The sequence below is a fragment of the Schistocerca nitens genome, chromosome 11, assembly GCF_023898315.1.
Source record: "Schistocerca nitens isolate TAMUIC-IGC-003100 chromosome 11, iqSchNite1.1, whole genome shotgun sequence".
NCBI classification, from domain to species: domain Eukaryota; kingdom Metazoa; phylum Arthropoda; class Insecta; order Orthoptera; family Acrididae; genus Schistocerca; species Schistocerca nitens.
Genome location: NC_064624.1, coordinates 117,594,557 through 117,618,551, shown reverse-complemented (window position 1 = coordinate 117,618,551; position 23,995 = coordinate 117,594,557). Strand labels below are relative to the sequence as shown.

The 23,995-nt window shown below is 42.1% G+C and overlaps 1 protein-coding gene across 2 annotated transcripts in view; it reads right to left on the bottom strand.

Moving 5' to 3' along the window:
- LOC126213182 (uncharacterized) overlaps positions 1-23,995 on the bottom strand; it is a 222,561-nt gene that overhangs the window by 146,522 nt on the left and 52,044 nt on the right. For both annotated transcript variants that reach the window (XM_049940810.1, XM_049940811.1), the window contains one exon: positions 16,298-16,366. In XM_049940810.1, the coding sequence (XP_049796767.1) occupies positions 16,298-16,366 (69 nt within the window). The remainder of the gene's footprint in view (positions 1-16,297; positions 16,367-23,995) is intronic.

The window sequence follows — 23,995 nt, the reverse complement described above, 5'->3', positions numbered from 1 at the left end:
CAACCGATCCCTTCTTCTGGTCAAGTTGTGCCACAAACTCCTCTTCTCCCCAATCCTATTCAATACCTCCTCATTAGTTATGTGATCTACCCATCTAATCTTCAGCATTCTTCTGTAGCACCACATTTCGAAAGCTTCTATTCTCTTCTTGTTCAAACTATTTACCATCCACGTTTCACTTCCATACATGGCTACACTCCATACAAATACTTTCAGAAACGACTTCCTGACACTTAAATCTATACTCGATGTTAACAAATTTCTCTTCTTCAGAAATACTTTCCTAGCCATTGCCAGTCTACATTTGATATCCTCTCTACTTCGACCATCATCAGTTATTTTGCTCCCCAAATAGCACAAACTCCTTTACTACTTTAAGTGTCTCATTACCTAATCTAATTCCTTCAGCATCACCCGACTTAATTCGACTACATTCCATTATCCTCGTTTTGCTTTTGTTGATGTTCATCTTATATCCTCCTTTCAAGACACTGTCCATTCCGTTCAAATGCTCTTCCAGGTCTTAAGCTGTCTCAGAAAGAATTACAATGTCATCGGTGAACCTCGAAGTTTTTATTTCTTCTCCATGGATTTTAATTCCTACCCAGATTTTTTCTTTTGTTTTGGTTACTGATTGCTCAATATAGAGACTGAATAACATTGGGAATAGGCTACAACTCTGCCTCAATCCCTTCCCAACAACTGCTTCCCTTTCATGCCCCTCGACTCTTATAACTGCCATCTGGTTTCTGTACAAATTGTAAATAGCCTTTCGCTCCCTATATTTTACCCCTGCTACAAATGCTAGAAACGTAGGTTTGCCTTTCCTTACTCTTTCTTCTAAGATAAGTCGTAAGGTCAGTATTGCCTCACGTGTTCCAACATTTCTATGGAATCCAAACTGATTTTCCCCGAGGTCGGCTTATAGCAGTTTTTCCATTTGTCTGTAAAGAATTCGTGTTAGTATTTTACAGCAGCAGCTTATTAAACTGACAGTTCGGTAATTTTCACATCTGTCAACATCTGCTTTCTTTGGGATGGAAATTATTATATTTTTCTTGAAGTCTGAGGGCATTTCGCCTCTCTCATACATCTTGCTCACCAGATGGTAGAGTTTTGTCAGTACTGGCTCTCCCAAGGCCGTCAGTAGTTCTAATGGAATGTTGTCTAAACCCGGGGCCTTGTTTCCACTCAGGTTTCTCAGTGCTCTGTTAAACTCTTCACACAGTATCATATCTCCCATTTGATCTTCATCTACATCCTCTTCCATTTCCATAACATTGTCCTCAAGTACATCGCCCTTGTATAGACCCTCTATATACTCCTACCACCTTTCTGCTTTCCCTTCTTTGCTTAGAACTGGGTTGCCATCTGAGCTCTTGATATTCAAACAAGTGGTTCTCTTCTCTCCAAAGGTCTCTTTAATTTTCCTATAGGCAGTATCTATCTTACCACTAGTGAGACAAGCCTCTACATCCTTACTTTTGTCCTCTAGTCATCTCTGCTTAGCCATTTTGCACTTCCTGTCAGTTTCATTTTTGAGACGTTTGTATTCCTTTTTGCCAGCTTCATTTACTGCATTTTTATATTTTCTCCTTTCATCAATTAAATTCAATATTTCTTCTGTTACCCAAGGGTTTCTACTAGCCCTCGTCTTTTTCCCTATTTGATCCTCTGCTGCCTTCACTATTTCATCCCTCAAAGCTACCCATTCTTCTTCTACTGTATTTCTTTCCCCCATTCCTGTCAATTGTTCCCTTATGCTCTCCCTCAAACTCTCTACAACCTCTGGTTTAGTCAGTTTATCCAGGTCCCATCTCCTTAAATTCCCACCTTTTTGCAGTTTCTTCAGTTTTAATCTACAGTTCATAACCAATAGATTGTGGTAAGAGTCCACATCCGCCCCTGGAAAAGTCTTACAATTTATAACCTGGTTCCTGAATCTCTGTCTTACCATTACATAATCTATCTGATACCTTCTATATCTCCAGTGTTCTTCCATGTATACAACTTTCTTTCACGATTCTTGAACCAAGTTTTAGCTATGATTAAATTATGCTCTGTGCAAAATTCTACCAGGCAGCTTCCTCTTTCATTTCTTAGCCCCCATCCATATTCACCTACTACGTTTCCTTCTCTTCCTTTTCCTACTCTCGAATTCCAGTCACCCATGATTATTAAATTTTCGTCTCCCTTCACTACCTGAATAATTTCTTTTATCTCATCATACATTTCATCAATTTCTTCATCATCTGCAGAGCTAGTTGGCATATAAACTTGTACTACTGTAGTAGGCATGGGCTCCGTGTCTGTCTTGACCACAATAATGCGTTCACTATGCTATTTATAGTAGCTTACCCGCACTCCTATTTTTTTATTCATTATTAAACCTACTCCTGCATTACCCCTATTTGATTTTGTATTTATAACCTGGTATTCACCTGAGGAGCTGTGAGGAGGTGGCGTGAGTTGTGCTTGGGTAGCTCAGATGGTAGAGCACTTGACCACGAAAGGCAAAGGTCCCGAGTTCGAGTCTTGGTCCAGCCCACAGTTTTAATCTGCCAGTAGGTTTCAAGATGACAATAGCTTCTGAAATGTGGTGCTACAGATAATGCAGAAGATTAAATGAATAGATCAAATAAGTAATGAGAAGGCACAGAACTGAGTTAAGGAGGAAAGAAATTGATGGCAGAATTTGACTAAAGGAAGGGATTTATCAGCATGACACACCCCAAGGCACCAAAAAATCAGCAGTTTGGTAATGGAAGAAAGTATAGAGGATTCTATTGTTGAGGGAGACTGAGACTCGGCTACATTACACAGTAGAGCACGGCACCTGTGTGGCAAAACTGAATGAGCAGCTTATGTCCTTTCTAACTTGATATGGCATCACTCACTTTCAGCAACCCGGCATGCACCAAATTCAACCAAACAGGTGTGTGCCCCATTCCATGCAGCTCGTGACACACAGCACGAAGAGAGAGAGAGAGAGAGAGAGAGAGAGAGAGAGAGAGAGAGAGAGAGAGAGAGTGTGTGTGCGTGTGTGCATGCGCGCGAGGCCTAAAGCTTATGTGTTGAGTAGTCTTTTTGTTGTGCCCATTGTGACTCAACATCTCTGCTACATGATGAGTAGCAATCTATCCTTTTCATAATATTATCATTATTCCGTCCTGGATTTTCTTTGACGCATCAAAAATTCTTGGATTTTCTTTGACGCATCAAAAATTCTTTTCGATTTCATAATTCTTTGCAGAGCTAGTTGGCATATAAACTTGTACTGTTGTGGTGGGTGACACGCCACACACACACACACACACACACACACACACAAATATGAGATTATAAAATGGAAGAAATTAAATCACAGTTAATACAGAACAATAATCAAAATCACACGAACAGAAATTCCTAGTGGAAAAAGACTGAAAGGACAAACAACGAGAGCAAATAATGAAGTTAATACAATGACTAATATGACGTAACAAAGGAACAGAAATAAAAAAAATACTTTCAAACCAAATAATCGAGTAAAAATTATAATCAAGAGTCATTTTGATAAAGATTTAAAAATAAAAAGTTTCAAAGCATCTGGAAAAACAAAAGAGACTTAAACCCACAACCTTTAGCATGGAAGGACAGTACCTTAACCATTTGGTTATGCAACCAGTCTGTATGTTGTTTTAAATCTGTAGAGCATCATGTGAAATTCAAAACTTTTTTTCTCGATTACTCGCAAATGAGAACCCACCAGAGTGAATGGCTGCAGGGTGTGATACTTGGGACCTTAACCCACATCACCGTACAGACGGTTTCAGAAAGTTAATTCCACTGCTGGGGACCTCTCCTTACGAGCCAGAAGACCACCAGATACAGAGGCAGGTGCGTGTAGACATGGAGCACTGGACAGATGAGGAGTCTCAAACTCCAGTTTTTGAACTTGCTTGTAATATAGGAATACAGACTCCTTTCCTTGCAGTCTAATCACGCTACACCAGCCAGTATAACTCTTCCGGCTAAGTCCCACCAAAAAGTGACAGTATGCGACCTCGACGAATTACGTTTTCTGGGCATCAGCCTGAGACCTGAGGCATACTTCTGTGGCCAATGTTTCGCCTCCTTGTGCTGCAGACGTCATCAGAGGCTATAGGGATTTGAATATCAGTTTTGAATTTAAACACGCTCAGCAAGTAGAACTGTTTAGGTGCAGCCACACTACAGTTGGTTTGTGATGTTTCCCGACTGCTACATAAGATATGTTGTGGAGCTTGTAGAGGGGAAGAAACAAACTGAAACAGTTGAAAATGAGTTAAGTTACCAAATTCGCAAAGGATCCCAATTTGGTTTTACAAAGACTACTCTAGGACACTGGCCCCTTACTAAGCTTGCGTTTATCGTGAATCTCCTGCTCTGCACAAAGTTCCAAGTGACTGTACAAGGTGCATTCAAGTTCTAAGGCCTCCAATTTTTTTTCTAAGTAACTACTCACCTGAAATCGATGAAACTGGCGTTACTTCTCGACGTAATCGCCCTGCAGACGTACACATTTTTCACAACGCTGACGCCACGATTCCATGGCAATGGCGAAGGCTTCTTTAGGAGTCTGTTTTGACCACTGGAAAATCGCTGAGGCAATAGCAGCACGGCTGGTGAATGTGCGGCCACAGAGAGTGTCTTTCATTGTTGAAAAAAGCCAAAAGTCACTAGGAGCCAGGTCAGATGAGTAGGGAGCACGAGGAATCACTTCAAAGTTGTTATCACGAAGAAACTGTTGCGTAACGTTAGCTCGATGTGCGGGTGCGTTGTCTCGGTGAAACGGCACACGCACAGCCCTTCCCGGACGTTTTTGTTGCAGTGCAGGAAGGAATTTGTCCTTCAAAACATTTTCGTAGGATGCACCTGTTACCGTAGTGCCCTTTGGAACGCAATGGGTAAGGATTACGCCCTCGCTGTCCCAGAACGTGGACACCATCATTTTTTCAGCACTGGCGGTTACCCAAAATTTTTTTGGTGGCGGTGAATCTGTGTGCTTCCATTGAGCTTTGTTTCTGGATTGAAAAATGGCATCCACGTCTCATCCATTGTCACGACCGACGAAAAGGAAGTCCCATTCGTGCTGTCGTTGCATGTCAACATTGCTCGGCAACATGCCACACGGGCAGCCGTGTGGTCGTCTGTCAGCATTTGTGGCACCCACCTGGATGACACTTTTCGCATTTTCAGGTCGTCGTGCAGGATTGTGTGCACACTTTATTACCATCAAAACGAACAACAGCAACTGTAATCCATCCATTGCCAGCTTGATGTGTATCTAATTGCGTAAGTGTAAAATTAATAATACACCCACAATATAATAATGTGTTACATCTCCAGTAAGTTGAACTTTTGCACATCTTCCTGCACCTTTCATCCAAATACAAACAGACTCTTGTTCACTTATTTTACGATCTTCTATTACCATCAAAACGAACAACAGCAACTGTAATCCATCCATTGCCAGCTTGATGTGTATCTAATTGCGTAAGTGTAAAATTAATAATACACCCACAAAACACTGATGGACCTTGCAAAATAACTTGTGATCCCTTGTTAGCAACTCTCACTTCCAGATCTTCTATAGCCTTGTAAACAGTTTGACGCGAACGTCGATATCTTCTGCTGTAGCGAGGCATCTCGGAACATGCAGCATCTCGGAACATGCAGGCATCTGGCTCTGGCGCCGTGCCAAAGCCTTATGCCGTCCGCGCGCGGTCTAGAGATCCTACCGCGCGCAGACGGGATAAGCCGCCGCCAGTTGCAGAATTTTCTAAGTCCCGTTCAAGGTCACGAGCTTCGCGTGTATATAAGTAGTTACAGTCAGAGCCGACGTCAGTCGGCGAGCAGCAGCGCGTGCAACTGCATGTTCCGAGATGCCTCGCTACAGCAGAAGATATCGACGTTCGCGTCAAACTGTTTACAAGGCTATAGAAGATCTGGAAGTGAGAGTTGCTAACAAGGGATCACAAGTTATTTTGCAAGGTCCATCAGTGTTTTGTGGGTGTATTATTAATTTTACACTTACGCAATTAGATACACATCAAGCTGGCAATGGATGGATTACAGTTGCTGTTGTTCGTTTTGATGGTAATAAAGTGAAGAATGTTACTGGTTTGGAAGCATTCAATGCAAGAGATGTAATATCTTACCGTACTTTTCATGTTGGAGAAGTGTATAATAAAGATTTGGGACTGTCATACTTTGTATCTAACCAGTCATTTTATTTAAGAACAAGGAATCATCGTAAAATAAGTGAACAAGAGTCTGTTTGTATTTGGATGAAAGGTGCAGGAAGATGTGCAAAAGTTCAACTTACTGGAGATGTAACACATTATTATAGAAATTGAAATAAATAATATTTTTGTCATTACTAAAGTCTTTTATTTCAAAACCATATTTTATATTTATTCTCATCTGTTGATACATTGAACGCAAGACGTACGCTACATTGACCGGAGGCCATAGAGTTGGAACAATGTGATGCAATATACTCTGATCTGTGACGTAACACGAGGCATCTGGCTCTGGCGCCGTGCCAAAGCCTTATGCCGTCCGCGCGCGGTCTAGAGATCCTACCGCGCGCAGACGGGATAAGCCGCCGCCAGTTGCAGAATTTTCTAAGTCCCGTTCAAGGTCACGAGCTTCGCGTGTATATAAGTAGTTACAGTCAGAGCCGACGTCAGTCGGCGAGCAGCAGCGCGTGCAACTGCATGTTCCGAGATGCCTCGCTACAGCAGAAGATATCGACGTTCGCGTCAAACTGTTTACAAGGCTATAGAAGATCTGGAAGTGAGAGTTGCTAACAAGGGATTACAAGTTATTTTGCAAGGTCCATCAGTGTTTTGTGGGTGTATTATTAATTTTACACTTACGCAATTAGATACACATCAAGCTGGCAATGGATGGATTACAGTTGCTGTTGTTCGTTTTGATGGTAATAAAGTGAAGAATGTTACTGGTTTGGAAGCATTCAATGCAAGACATGTAATATCTTACCGTACTTTTCATGTTGGAGAAGTGTATAATAAACATTTGGGACTGTCATACTTTGTATCTAACCAGTCATTTTATTTAAGAACAAGGAATCATCGTAAAATAAGTGAACAAGAGTCTGTTTGTATTTGGATGAAAGGTGCAGGTGCTGTATATTCAATACCTCCTCATTAGTTATGTGATCTACCCATCTAATCTTCAGCATTCTTCTGTAGCACCACATTTCGAAAGCTTCTATTCTCTTCTTGTTCAAACTATTTACCGTCCACGTTTCACTTCCATACATGGCTACACTCCATACAAATACTTTCAGAAACGACTTCCTGACACTTAAATCTATACTCGATGTTAACAAATTTCTCTTCTTCAGAAATACTTTCCTAGCCATTGCCAGTCTACATTTGATATCCTCTCTACTTCGACCATCATCAGTTATTTTGCTCCCCAAATAGCACAAACTCCTTTACTACTTTAAGTGTCTCATTACCTAATCTAATTCCTTCAGCATCACCCGACTTAATTCGACTACATTCCATTATCCTCGTTTTGCTTTTGTTGATGTTCATCTTATATCCTCCTTTCAAGACACTGTCCATTCCGTTCAAATGCTCTTCCAGGTCTTAAGCTGTCTCAGAAAGAATTACAATGTCATCGGTGAACCTCGAAGTTTTTATTTCTTCTCCATGGATTTTAATTCCTACCCAGATTTTTTCTTTTGTTTTGGTTACTGATTGCTCAATATAGAGACTGAATAACATTGGGAATAGGCTACAACTCTGCCTCAATCCCTTCCCAACAACTGCTTCCCTTTCATGCCCCTCGACTCTTATAACTGCCATCTGGTTTCTGTACAAATTGTAAATAGCCTTTCGCTCCCTATATTTTACCCCTGCTACAAATGCTAGAAACGTAGGTTTGCCTTTCCTTACTCTTTCTTCTAAGATAAGTCGTAAGGTCAGTATTGCCTCACGTGTTCCAACATTTCTATGGAATCCAAACTGATTTTCCCCGAGGTCGGCTTATAGCAGTTTTTCCATTTGTCTGTAAAGAATTCGTGTTAGTATTTTACAGCAGCAGCTTATTAAACTGACAGTTCGGTAATTTTCACATCTGTCAACATCTGCTTTCTTTGGGATGGAAATTATTATATTTTTCTTGAAGTCTGAGGGCATTTCGCCTCTCTCATACATCTTGCTCACCAGATGGTAGAGTTTTGTCAGTACTGGCTCTCCCAAGGCCGTCAGTAGTTCTAATGGAATGTTGTCTAAACCCGGGGCCTTGTTTCCACTCAGGTTTCTCAGTGCTCTGTTAAACTCTTCACACAGTATCATATCTCCCATTTGATCTTCATCTACATCCTCTTCCATTTCCATAACATTGTCCTCAAGTACATCGCCCTTGTATAGACCCTCTATATACTCCTACCACCTTTCTGCTTTCCCTTCTTTGCTTAGAACTGGGTTGCCATCTGAGCTCTTGATATTCAAACAAGTGGTTCTCTTCTCTCCAAAGGTCTCTTTAATTTTCCTATAGGCAGTATCTATCTTACCACTAGTGAGACAAGCCTCTACATCCTTACTTTTGTCCTCTAGTCATCTCTGCTTAGCCATTTTGCACTTCCTGTCAGTTTCATTTTTGAGACGTTTGTATTCCTTTTTGCCAGCTTCATTTACTGCATTTTTATATTTTCTCCTTTCATCAATTAAATTCAATATTTCTTCTGTTACCCAAGGGTTTCTACTAGCCCTCGTCTTTTTCCCTATTTGATCCTCTGCTGCCTTCACTATTTCATCCCTCAAAGCTACCCATTCTTCTTCTACTGTATTTCTTTCCCCCATTCCTGTCAATTGTTCCCTTATGCTCTCCCTCAAACTCTCTACAACCTCTGGTTTAGTCAGTTTATCCAGGTCCCATCTCCTTAAATTCCCACCTTTTTGCAGTTTCTTCAGTTTTAATCTACAGTTCATAACCAATAGATTGTGGTAAGAGTCCACATCCGCCCCTGGAAAAGTCTTACAATTTATAACCTGGTTCCTGAATCTCTGTCTTACCATTACATAATCTATCTGATACCTTCTATATCTCCAGCGTTCTTCCATGTATACAACTTTCTTTCACGATTCTTGAACCAAGTTTTAGCTATGATTAAATTATGCTCTGTGCAAAATTCTACCAGGCAGCTTCCTCTTTCATTTCTTAGCCCCCATCCATATTCACCTACTACGTTTCCTTCTCTTCCTTTTCCTACTCTCGAATTCCAGTCACCCATGATTATTAAATTTTCGTCTCCCTTCACTACCTGAATAATTTCTTTTATCTCATCATACATTTCATCAATTTCTTCATCATCTGCAGAGCTAGTTGGCATATAAACTTGTACTACTGTAGTAGGCATGGGCTCCGTGTCTGTCTTGACCACAATAATGCGTTCACTATGCTATTTATAGTAGCTTACCCGCACTCCTATTTTTTTATTCATTATTAAACCTACTCCTGCATTACCCCTATTTGATTTTGTATTTATAACCTGGTATTCACCTGAGGAGCTGTGAGGAGGTGGCGTGAGTTGTGCTTGGGTAGCTCAGATGGTAGAGCACTTGACCACGAAAGGCAAAGGTCCCGAGTTCGAGTCTTGGTCCAGCCCACAGTTTTAATCTGCCAGTAGGTTTCAAGATGACAATAGCTTCTGAAATGTGGTGCTACAGATAATGCAGAAGATTAAATGAATAGATCAAATAAGTAATGAGAAGGCACAGAACTGAGTTAAGGAGGAAAGAAATTGATGGCAGAATTTGACTAAAGGAAGGGATTTATCAGCATGACACACCCCAAGGCACCAAAAAATCAGCAGTTTGGTAATGGAAGAAAGTATAGAGGATTCTATTGTTGAGGGAGACTGAGACTCGGCTACATTACACAGTAGAGCACGGCACCTGTGTGGCAAAACTGAATGAGCAGCTTATGTCCTTTCTAACTTGATATGGCATCACTCACTTTCAGCAACCCGGCATGCACCAAATTCAACCAAACAGGTGTGTGCCCCATTCCATGCAGCTCGTGACACACAGCACGAAGAGAGAGAGAGAGAGAGAGAGAGAGAGAGAGAGAGAGAGTGTGTGCGTGTGTGCATGCGCGCGAGGCCTAAAGCTTATGTGTTGAGTAGTCTTTTTGTTGTGCCCATTGTGACTCAACATCTCTGCTACATGATGAGTAGCAATCTATCCTTTTCATAATATTATCATTATTCCGTCCTGGATTTTCTTTGACGCATCAAAAATTCTTGGATTTTCTTTGACGCATCAAAAATTCTTTTCGATTTCATAATTCTTTGCAGAGCTAGTTGGCATATAAACTTGTACTGTTGTGGTGGGTGACACGCCACACACACACACACACACACACACACACACACAAATATGAGATTATAAAATGGAAGAAATTAAATCACAGTTAATACAGAACAATAATCAAAATCACACGAACAGAAATTCCTAGTGGAAAAAGACTGAAAGGACAAACAACGAGAGCAAATAATGAAGTTAATACAATGACTAATATGACGTAACAAAGGAACAGAAATAAAAAAAATACTTTCAAACCAAATAATCGAGTAAAAATTATAATCAAGAGTCATTTTGATAAAGATTTAAAAATAAAAAGTTTCAAAGCATCTGGAAAAACAAAAGAGACTTAAACCCACAACCTTTAGCATGGAAGGACAGTACCTTAACCATTTGGTTATGCAACCAGTCTGTATGTTGTTTTAAATCTGTAGAGCATCATGTGAAATTCAAAACTTTTTTTCTCGATTACTCGCAAATGAGAACCCACCAGAGTGAATGGCTGCAGGGTGTGATACTTGGGACCTTAACCCACATCACCGTACAGACGGTTTCAGAAAGTTAATTCCACTGCTGGGGACCTCTCCTTACGAGCCAGAAGACCACCAGATACAGAGGCAGGTGCGTGTAGACATGGAGCACTGGACAGATGAGGAGTCTCAAACTCCAGTTTTTGAACTTGCTTGTAATATAGGAATACAGACTCCTTTCCTTGCAGTCTAATCACGCTACACCAGCCAGTATAACTCTTCCGGCTAAGTCCCACCAAAAAGTGACAGTATGCGACCTCGACGAATTACGTTTTCTGGGCATCAGCCTGAGACCTGAGGCATACTTCTGTGGCCAATGTTTCGCCTCCTTGTGCTGCAGACGTCATCAGAGGCTATAGGGATTTGAATATCAGTTTTGAATTTAAACACGCTCAGCAAGTAGAACTGTTTAGGTGCAGCCACACTACAGTTGGTTTGTGATGTTGCCCGACTGCTACATAAGATATGTTGTGGAGCTTGTAGAGGGGAAGAAACAAACTGAAACAGTTGAAAATGAGTTAAGTTACCAAATTCGCAAAGGATCCCAATTTGGTTTTACAAAGACTACTCTAGGACACTGGCCCCTTACTAAGCTTGCGTTTATCGTGAATCTCCTGCTCTGCACAAAGTTCCAAGTGACTGTACAAGGTGCATTCAAGTTCTAAGGCCTCCAATTTTTTTTCTAATTAACTACTCACCTGAAATCGATGAAACTGGCGTTACTTCTCGACGTAATCGCCCTGCAGACGTACACATTTTTCACAACGCTGACGCCACGATTCCATGGCAATGGCGAAGGCTTCTTTAGGAGTCTGTTTTGACCACTGGAAAATCGCTGAGGCAATAGCAGCACGGCTGGTGAATGTGCGGCCACAGAGAGTGTCTTTCATTGTTGAAAAAAGCCAAAAGTCACTAGGAGCCAGGTCAGATGAGTAGGGAGCACGAGGAATCACTTCAAAGTTGTTATCACGAAGAAACTGTTGCGTAACGTTAGCTCGATGTGCGGGTGCGTTGTCTCGGTGAAACGGCACACGCACAGCCCTTCCCGGACGTTTTTGTTGCAGTGCAGGAAGGAATTTGTCCTTCAAAACATTTTCGTAGGATGCACCTGTTACCGTAGTGCCCTTTGGAACGCAATGGGTAAGGATTACGCCCTCGCTGTCCCAGAACGTGGACACCATCATTTTTTCAGCACTGGCAGTTACCCAAAATTTTTTTGGTGGCGGTGAATCTGTGTGCTTCCATTGAGCTTTGTTTCTGGATTGAAAAATGGCATCCACGTCTCATCCATTGTCACGACCGACGAAAAGAAAGTCCCATTCGTGCTGTCGTTGCATGTCAACATTGCTCGGCAACATGCCACACGGGCAGCCGTGTGGTCGTCTGTCAGCATTTGTGGCACCCACCTGGATGACACTTTTCGCATTTTCAGGTCGTCGTGCAGGATTGTGTGCACAGAACCCACATAAATGCCAACTCTGGAGGTGATCTGTTCAACAGTCATTCGGCGATCCCCCAAAACGATTCTCTCCACTTTCTCGATCGTGTCATCAGAACGGCTTGTGCGAGCCCGAGGTTGTTTCGGTTTGTTGTCACACGATGTTCTGCCTTCATTAAACTGTCGCACCCACGAACACACTTTCCACACATCCGTAACTCCATCACCACATGTCTCCTTCGACTGTCCATGAATTTCAATTGGTTTCACACCACGCAAATTCAGAAAACGAATGATTGCACGCTGTTCAAGTAAGGAAAACGTCGCCATTTTAAGTATTTAAAGAAGTTCTCATTCTCGCCGCTGGCGGTAAAATTCCATCTGCCATACAGTGCTGCCATCTCTGGGACGTATTGACAATGAACGCGGCCTCATTTTAAAACAATGCGCATGTTTCTATCTCTTTCCAGTCCGGAGAAAAAGAATCGGAGGCCTTAGAACTTGAATGCACCTCGTAAGAAAGCACAATTGACTCCAGTATATAAAAAGGATAAAGAACAGAGCCACAAATTTACAGAATAATATCCTTAACATAGGTTTGCTGTAGAATTCTAGAACATTTTGAGTTCGAATATAATAAATTTCCTAGAGACCAAAAAGCTATGTCCACAAACCAGCACAGTTACAGGGAGCAAAACTCTGCTTGCCCTTTTCTCATGTGATACCCCACAAACTATGGATGAAGGGCAACAGGTAAGATTCCCTATTCCCAAAAAGCATGTGGCGCAGTACCCCACTGCAGACTATTAAGAAAGGTATGAGCATATGGAATAGATTTCCAACATGTGAGTGGCATTGAGACTTTAAGTAACAGAACCCAGTATGTTGTTCTTGACAGTGAGTATTCATCAGAGACAAGGGTATCATCAGGAGTGCTACAGGGAAGTGCAATAGCGCTGCTGTAATTTTCTATATACATAAATCATCTGGCAGACAGGGTAATCAGAAGTCTGCGGCTGTTTCCCGATTATACTGCGGTGTACGGGAAGGTGTCGTCATTGTGTGACTTACGCAAAATGACTTACGAAAAATTTCTAGTTGGTGTGATGAATGGCAGCTAGCTCTAAATGTAGAGAAATACAAGTTAATGGGGATGAGTAGGAAAAACATATCCATAATATTCGGATACCGCATTAGTAGTTTCCTGCTTGATACAATCACATCGTTTAAATATCTACGTGCAGCACTGCAAATCAATATGAAATGGCAAGGGAATGAGCATGTGAAGGTTGTGATAGGGAACGTAAAATGGTCATCTACAATTTATTGGGAGAATTTTAGGAAAGTGTGGTCCAACTGTACAGGAGGCAACATATAGGGCACTACTGCAACCTATTCTTGAGTATTGCTCGAGTATTTGGGATATGTACCAGGTCCAGTTGAAGGATGACATCAAAGCAATTCGGGGGTAGGGTGCTAGATTTGTTACCGGTAGGTCCGAACAACACGCAAGTATTACGGGAATGCTTCAGGAAATCAAATGGCAATCACTGGAGGGAAGGTGACATTCTTTTTGAGAAGCACTACTTACAAGGGAACCTCCCCATCGCACCCCCCTCAGATTTAGTTATAAGTTGGCACAGTGGATAGGCCTTCAAAAACTGAACACAGATCAATCGAGAAAACAGGAAGAAGTTCTGTGGAACTATGAAAAAATAAGCAAAATATACAAAGTGAGTAGTCGATGGCCAACATAGGCAATATAAAGGACAATGTGAGCCCAGGAGCGCCGTGGTCCGGTGGTTAGCGTGAGCAGCTGTGGAATGAGAGATCCTTGGTTCAAGTCTTCCCTCGCGTGAAAATTTTACATTCTTTACTTTCGCAAAGTTATGATCTGTCCGTTCGTTCATTGACGTCTCTGTTCACTGTAATAAGTTTAGTGTCTGTGTTTTGCGACCGCACCGCAAAACCGTGCGATTAGTAGACGAAAGGATGTGCCTCTCCAATGGGAACCGAAAAAATTTGATCGCAAGGTCATTGGTCAACCGATTCTTCCAAAGTAAAACACGTCTGATATATTCTATACGACACTGGTGACGGCATGTGCGTCACGTGACACGAATATGTTGTCGACCCACCTAACTTGTACACTTTGTGAATGGGTAAAAAGATTTTTCTACCTTGCCCGATTTAGGTTTTCTTGTGCATGTGATAATCACTCCCAAAAAAGTGATGAAAACATAAGAGTTTGTCACATAAACTGAAAATAAAAAATTAAAATTTTCACTCGAGGGAGGATTTGAACCAAGGACCTCTCGTTCCGCAGCTGCTAACGCTAACCACGGGACCACGGTGCTCCTGAGCTCACATTCTCCATGATATTGTATATCTTACGCATGGACTACTCAGTTTGAAAATTTTGCTTATTTTTTTCATAGTTCCACACAACTTCTTCCTGTTTTCTCGATTGATCTGTGTTCAGTTTCTCAAGGCCTGTCCACAGTGCCAACTTATAACTAAAACTGAGGGGGGTGCGATGGGGAGGTTCCCTTGTTAGAATTTTTAGAGCCGGCATTTGAGGCTGACTGCAGAATGATCCTACTGCCGTCAGAGTACATTCTGTGTAAGGACCACAAGAGATAAGATGTGAGAGATTAGGGCTCATACAGCAGCATATAGCCAGTCGTCTTTTTCCTTTGGTCTGTCTGCGAGTAGAAAAGGAAAGGAAATAACTAATAGTGATACAGTGTATCCTCTGCCATGCACAGTACTGTGGCTTGTGGAGTGTTTATGTAGATATAGATGATTAGTGCAGTTTGCTTTATTAGCACCACGGCCCACAATAACTTGCACGAATTTCAGCCCTTCTTGCGTTCTGTTAAAGCTGTTTTTGTGCTTTTCAATTCTTACGGTCTCTGTACATCCTAATATAGTAACAATCAGATCTCGATACAACCACAGTATTGGAGAAACGAATACGGTATTTCCCTGGCCAAAGTGCAAAACCTAATAGAACTTTAGGGCACAAAGTCTACAGACAGCCCACTCACACAGATAGATACCTTCACAAAATTTCCAATCACTGTCCCTAGCAGAACAGAGTAGCAATTAACACACTTGGCCACCGTGCTGAAAGAATCTGCGAACCACGGTACATGAGGGAACAAAGAAGCTTGGTCACTCAAGTACTAAGTTACTTTCAAAAGAAATTGCTAATCTCTTGGAGACACAAATACGGAAATACATCCTTAAAGTTACTGATTAAACGGTGGTATTGCTCCACTTCTTACAAACAGTCACAGGTCGCATCAGCAGAATATGAAGAAGACATGCAGTGTAAGCCAACATAAAAGATGTACAAATATTTCAAGGCTGCAAGAGAACAACACTTGCCACATGGCAAAGCAAGTGCATACAAAATACCTTGCACATGTATGTAGGAACCACAAAAAGAACTAATAACACACAGCTCACGGGAGCAACAGGCTGTATGCAAATATATGCCACACCTAAAATATGACACAATATCATAGTAAAAAGCAACACACACACTTAATTGTACCTCACGACAGGTGTGTTCGATTCTGGTCAATGAGCAATGATACCCTTTCACTTTATTTACCATTTACATTACATCATTTGTCAGTCCTTGAACAATATGAATATCATCTTCAAGACTCACTACATTTAACAATAATTTCCTAACAATATGAAATCCTTGTACACAATGGCAACATTTGCAAAGAGCTTCACATAGCTAGCAAGTTAGCCTACCTTTACATTTATGCAAAGTACAACTGTGACTCATTATAATGTATATTCTCAAATTCACAAACTATCAACTGTAGTAGATAAGAAACTGCATCCACAGGCCTTCTCTGCTATAGGCAATGGACACGCAATTAATAGTTATCTCATTGGGTCAGAGTGTAGAGGAAAGTCAATATTTCAGAAATACTTACACTCTCTTCTTCTTTGAGAAATACCTGGACCGGTGAGAGAGGCACTACTTCCTCTAATTGGTCGCGTATCTGCAAGCAGAAAAAAAATCAGTCAATAATCTGCCACTTATTATAACTTCATCAATATCAACTGTATGTTGTTGCGGTCTTCATTCGAAAGGCTTTTGTTTCACGCCGGTCCCCTATGGTACTGACAATGTTACACCACTAGTGGTCAAATGTGTCTTATTTTTACCACAACACATATATCGATAAATTGCAACACTATACGTAGTGACCCATTCAAAAATATTTATAACGGCCCATAGTGTAATATACCTCTGAGCTCCTGTGCCATTAGGCATCATCATCAATAGCAAAAGGCAGCAGCAAACATGCACTGCCAAACATAAAACTCTTCCTAGAATATCTCATGTTAAGCATGTTATATTCTCAAGGCACAGTTGATGAACTAAAGCTGCCACTGCCACCTACCAAAAATAGCACTGTCCTGCAAAGCATAAGTCAGAGCACCCAACAATGCTACTGTCTATCAAAAAATTCATGAACATTAAAAGTTCTAGAAGTTCCAAAAACAAGTACTACACCTACATTTCATTGTGTGCATCCACATGGAAGACAACTGAAAACATTAAACCTAATGCCGCCGATTCGAATAAATCGGTGGCTGTTTGCTGAGGAGACATCGCTAAATTGGGCCCAAGAATGGCCCTCAGATACTACTGTCTTCCAATGTCACATGAAAACTGTGCCACGAGAGTGTAACACACCAATATGAGATATTCTACAAAGAGTTTTATGTATGACAATGCACATTTGCTGCTGGATTTTACTGCTTATGATGCCTAATGGCATAGAAGCTTTATGGTATGTTACATTACAGGGCAATACAATAATTTTTGACTGGTTTCCTCGTTTTATAGCACTCGATAATTAGGTAGCACAGTCCCAAACATGTTGTGGTAAAAGCATCACACATCTGACAACTGGTGACATAACGTCCTCAGTACCGATTCACACGATTGCCGTACGATGGCTTCGCAACAGATAAGCAACCTCCCACGTTCGTGTATCCTGAGCAAGCCTCTTCTTCATGCACAACAACCACAATCTATATCTTTTCGGACCTGCTTCCCGTAGTTACACCTAGGTTACCCTCTACAATTCTTACCCTCCACACTTGCTTCCATTACCAAAATGGTGGTCCTCGATGACACAGGACATGTCCCATTAACCTTTCTGCTCTCCTGAAAAGAGCAGTGGCCGAAGACTCCCTTATGAGATTTGGAGAACAGACAATGTGTTTCAATCCAGACAGTCCACCCTTGCCTTAGCACCAACAGTCAACTGAACCTCTAGAAAATAACTGGACCAACTAAAAATGACCGCATCCAAAATTGGATTCTGGAAAACTGTTCCTCAGTAGATCAGGAATCTACTGCATCCTTCCGTCATCCTGAATTTTGAATATAGGATTAATATGAATTTGAGGTTTGGATGAAAACAAAATGAAATAGATAACATCACGAGTAAATTCAACAGTGAATCAGTCATTAGGAATGGGACTGAAATCTGCAATAATTATGTACAGAATGTTAATTATTTGGGCTCTCTTTCTTTGTTACAGACCTCGAGCAAACACACATGTTAGCTGCATTACAACGATCCTGTGTGTTCAATTTTGTCCGATTCATCTTCACCACTTCTACTGAGTCTTCTTCCTCACACCAGAAGGCTCTCTGTCGAATACAGACAGCTGGGTCGAGATGTGGAGTGCTGAATACATGAGGCATCTAAAACTCTCCAAATTTTGCACCTGAACCTGATAATGAATACAGACTCCTTTTCTCATTGTACGTTCCCACAGCAACATTACACTGTCGCTACTGGAAATAACAATGCTTGAAATTTTGTTTCATATTTAAAGTGGACATTTTATTAGACTAGTTTGAGGTCACTGTTGTTGGATTTCAATTAGTTGGCATCCAGTGTTATAGATCCAAAATTGTGACACTGGTGCTGCAAGTATTGTATGGCAGCAACTGCCACATGATCTTTGTGGTGGGAAAAAGTCAATTTGAAGTTTCTATCTCCTACAAAATTCATCTGAATTTCATGTTAGGTAGAGATTGCTGCAGGTTCACTCAGTATCTAGAAAAGCTTTTCATTATAATGAACAGGGCCTGAGATATGGTAACTATTTTTTCAACTCTTGAGATTTCCCAGCCAGAAAAGGCTTCAAAATTATCACACATATGTTGAAAACTATTGACCTCAATAAAATACTTCTTTCCCCAAATGACCATCAAAATACCTCACAGACCAACAGATATTTAATGTAGTGTATCAGATTGATATGTATAACCAGAATTATTATCTAGGCTACAAACTAGGGGCTAGCAGCAAATAAATTTTAAATATTTTTTTTAAAAAATAATGTTGTTGATTTAATGCTGTGACGTGAGTCCTTCCATAATAATAAAAGAAAGAAACATAATTATTTCTACAGGCTCATTCAGCTGAATCTTTCATCGGGCAGCTGATACGAATTAAGTCAGCACACACCTCTCAAAATCAGCACCCCCCTCACATCAAATTCCCAGAGGTGTCCAGTAAGATATGTAGCTCTTCAACTGAAAAAAATCATTAAGGCTTCCAAAAGAAAGGCTGATGAAACCTTGGCAGTTTAAAGTCAGTTTAATTTTGCAGGAAGCTAATTCCTTACATACTTCAATTCATTTGAACCAGAACACTAATGTTTCTACTTACTATTGCCAGATGGGGATACTTGAGCTCTTGAGTGCAGTGAATACCCTTTTTGAATAACTTAATTGGTTAACAACATATTAAGAGAGATGAACAAGATGACTTAAAATTCACAGCATCTGGCAGATAGCTTACTGATTCTTCACATCATAGGAGGTTACATAACTACTGTGTGTGTTTCAGTGGGAAATCTGAAAGTCAAATACGAGTAAACAAATGTCTTTAAGAAACTAAGATTACATTTTTATCATCCACCTAATTTCCAGTTTGGCTCGAGAGACTACACACATTCGCTACATTCCTCCGCCACTCATTTCTGTTCCTGACTTTCACGGCCCATTCTCCTTTTCTTCGGCCTGGTGTCTCTGTATCGTTTTTGACAGCATCCTTCCCCTCGTCCAGTGCCTTCCTCACCCCCTTCTGCCCTCCAAGGCTCCTGAGAATTCTACTCGTGGGAGTCTTTCCTCTTCTGTCCTAATTAGGTGCCTTGTCCACATCAATGTTCCTTTCTTCATCCTTCAGTCAACGTCAGCTTGTGAGTTCAGCTCTACCAGTTCCTGTCTTTTTGTTCCTTTCTTTTTTCAGTGTCCTCCAGTCAAGCGACTGGTCAAATATTTTTCTCAACACCTTTCTCTCGAAGACAAACAGTTTCTGTCCCTTTGCTGTTCCACGTTTCTGACTCGCATATAACTTTTAGTGAACATACCACTCTGGCACAGTAATGTACTGCACAATGCTTTTAGTACCAACAAATGATGACTGAAAAATGAGTAATTAATTTTCATTAATTGGTTTAGTGAGTTTGAACACTAATACTGTATAGAGATTTCGTATTGTCTGTCCATGTAATCAAATGAGGATGGGTGCAGAGTTTCTACCAGATGAGACAGTACTGGCAGTTTAGTCACGCTTTGCAGCACCCGCCGGTTTGGCAATTACTCCGGGCACCTGCACGCCTGCCTCGGAGACATGCTGCGCTCCGTAGAATAGTGCACTGTGGACTGTACTCCGACAAAGGAATCAGTCAGCTATGAACTGTCACACAATCTGTACAGCTCAATCCACCAGCTGAGTTGTTGCTGCGGACAATTACTGTGGGACGTTTCAACGTTGTACGAGCTGGAATATTTGTGCACATCTTACAGGAAATGCTTCTTTTATTTGGGAGTTTATTTGAAACATATAAACAGGAATGCATTTCCAGAACAGGCCATACTGCTAAGGAGATGAAGTCTACAAAGAAAAGAAATAAGATATCAAGAGGGGGAAATGAAATGATCGAATGGTAACACAGGCTGGGAGACCCATTTAGGGTCATCCAGCTGCCTAGTACGAGGCCTTTTATTTGACGCCACTCTGGCGACTCGCGTGTCAGTGACGACGAAGATGAGATGACGACCGGCCCCCAGCAGATGAAATCTCTAACCCGGCCGGAAATCAAACCCGAACCTGGCAATCCCCCATCCCCCTCCACACAACTGCTGGATATTGCGGTCTTCCCAGCACTGGTCGTTCGCGATGTAGCCGACGGATAGTCGAGTGACCTGCGAGCTGAGGTCACTACACCACACTACCACACGGACTTTTAACTATGAACAATTGCTGGCTTGAAAAAGAACCACAGTTTCCTTCCATAATGCATTTCTGTCGGGGCTGGACGATGGTGAGTCAATTGGTGTTGCGAGGTGGCTGCTGCGTCTGGACGTTTGGTAGCTGGTCGGTTTCCAGGCGCACCTTACAGCTCTGAATGTCACTGCAGTGCTGCTGGCCAACAACAGCTGTACGTACCCACTCTTCTACAACTATGGGTTTTCGTTCTTCATTCTCTACACGGGCTCAGCCATCAGTGAATTTGCTCACAGCATTTTGCGTGGCCCGGTATACGGAAGGACTGCCGTACGTGGACTCGGACCTGCACTGACTGCCAAACGTGCAAAGTGACATGGCAGGTATGAGCTCTGCCAAAAAGTTTTGACATTCCGGAGGCACGATTCTCTCACGTCCACCCGGATTCGGTAGGACCGCTCCCACCTGCACTTAACTACCGGTACCGTCTCACAGTGATCGACAGGTACACCTGGTGGAGACACGAACTGCCGAGAACAAGACGTGTGCCTTCACCGGTGGTCGGATTTGACGTTCCTGCTGCCTACAACAAATGACTTCCGACCAGGATAGGTCGTGGGAGGCAGATATCTTTCGTGGAATAGCCCGCTCGTACAAGATACACCTGACGAGAGCTCCGCCCTGTCACGCAGCTGTAAATGGCACTGTGGAGCACCTACACCTTTCCTCAAAGACACGGTGGATTCACAGATTATGCCCTCCCGGTACTGCTATTGGGACCTGCACAAAGACAACCTGCAGGCCTCCCCAGTGGAGATGCCTTGTAGCAAACTCTGCATTTATCAGGAGAGTTTTTCAAACAACAACCTGAACCCCTCCACTCTACTCAAGATTTCCTCACAGGTCTCCAAAACCTACTGGAGGCCATGCGACCGAGTGGAACAACACGGCACTGAAAACAGGCTACCTTCGTTCTCAGAGAGCTGGTAATGACGCAGCACGTTTTCCTCCGACACGATCCACTGCGCAAAGCACTAGAACTGCCCTTCCGAGGCCCAAACGCATTCACGGGACGAAACACTAGCACACTCACTGTCCACATTAAAGGGGGAGACACAGCACTGTCCACGTCCTGGTGCAAGCCAGCCTACCTAAATGCAGAAGATACTACTGAAATGCAAGCTACCACTAGACACAGAGCTTCCGCCACATTGCAGCCCTCAACACTGCAAGTCTTCCAAAACTGTGCAGCCCACATGCAAACTGATGAGCCACCCCACTCCCAGATGCGGCAGTCGTTTATCGACACCACCAGACCCACCGTCATCCGGCCACAACAGAAACATATTACGGATGGGAACTGTGCTTCTGTTTCGACCCAGCATGCATTAATAGCTCAAGTCAGTAAAAACTATATTATTGTCTAGATCTTGTACAGTATAAAACATTAAAATGTGATGACTAATTTTAGTCGACTACAACAATCATCTTCAGATCACTTGTGGTGAAATATGTATCAGCAGATAGCATATTGAAAACCCTGCATCATCTGGGGTATTTACATAATTATAAGAAGAGGCTTCATCCCAAATTTGTCATTCAAAAACTACAGGATCTTCTTACATTGGCAGATTAAACTGCTGTGGTGATGTCAACATTTTCACACTGTTTAGTAATGTGCACAGGGGTTGTGCGAGGTTAAGTCAATTATTATCAACAATTTACTTATATTTTTGTTTATTTTGGTAGTAATGCTGTTTTAAGTAGAAGACACATGCTTTGTTTATTTGTTGTTATATCTTTGCAATTTTCAACTTGCTAGGTTAGTTTCATTATCGCTGCAGTGCTGTTAATCATGGCTGCTCTGCTGTCTATTTGCACCAAAAAAGAGCAACATTCAGTGAACAGTTTCTTGTGGTCGGAAGGCGTATCAAGGGCCAAAACTCATCGAAGATTTTTGGTACAGTACGGGAACAGTGCTTTGCCGCAATGGAGTGTCTACGAATAAATTGAAAAATTTCAAAATGGTCGCACAAGTGTTACGCACTATGAAAGAGCCGGATGACCGTTACCGCCACAAACGAAGAAACGATTGACCGTTCACGTGAAATGATTCTCTCAGACAGGCAATTAACTATTGACGAAGTGGCACATCGTCTGCAAATTAGTCACGGTTCTGTCTATGAAATCATCCACAACAGACTTGAGTTTCATAAAGTTTGAGGAAGATGGGTCCCAAAACAACACACACAACTGTATAAACAAACGTGATTGGACATTTGATAAGAACATTTGGATCGCTATGGTAACAAAGGGGACAACTACTTAAACAGGATCATTAATAATGACAAAATGTGTATCCATCATTACGAGCTAGAGAGTAAACAGCAAAGTGTGGAACGGAACCATCCAAATTCGCCGTGCAAGAAAAAGTTCAAGACCCAATCGTCTTCAGAAAAACTGATACTTACAGTTTTTCAGGATGCACAAGGTCCAATACTGGAACATTATGGGGAAAGGCGCACAACAAACAGTGTACATTACAGTGAGATGCTTACCACCAGCCTAAAGCCTGCAATTCGAAGCAACCACTGAGGATTGCTGTCAAAAGATGTTGCGTTGTTGCACGACAATGCCCATCCGCATACTGCTGCCCACACTGCTGAAACGCTCCAGAAACACAAATTTGAAGTACTGGATCACACTCAATATAGTCCTGATCTTTCCCCTTCTGACTATGACTTGTTTGGTCCACTCAAACAGGCATTAAGGGGCCATCGATTTGCTTCGGACAAAGCAGTGAAAGAAGCGGTGCATTCCTGGTTCGCAATTCAATCGAGAACCGTATTTTATGAGGGTATGTGGAAGCTCTTCCCCCATGAACCATGGACCTTGCAGTTGGTGGGGAGGCTTGCGTGCCTCAGCGATACAGATGGCCGTACCGTAGGTGCAACCACAACGGAGGGGTATCTGTTGAGAGGCCAGACAAACATGTGGTTCCTGAAGAGGGGCAGCAGCCTTTTCAGTAGTTGCAGGGGCAACAGTCTGGATGATTGACTGATCTGGCCTTGTAACATTAACCAAAACGGCCTTGCTGTGCTGGTACTGCGAACGGCTGAAAGCAAGGGGAAACTACAGCCGTAATTTTTCCCGAGGACATGCAGCTTTACTGTATGGTTAAATGATGATGGCGTCCTCTTGGGTAAAATATTCCGGAGGTAAAATAGTCCCCCATTCGGATCTCCGGGCGGGGACTACTCAAGAGGACGTCGTTATCAGGAGAAAGAAAACTGGCATTCTACGGATCGGAGCGTGGAATGTCAGATCCCTTAATCGGGCAGGTAGGTTAGAAAATTTAAAAAGGGA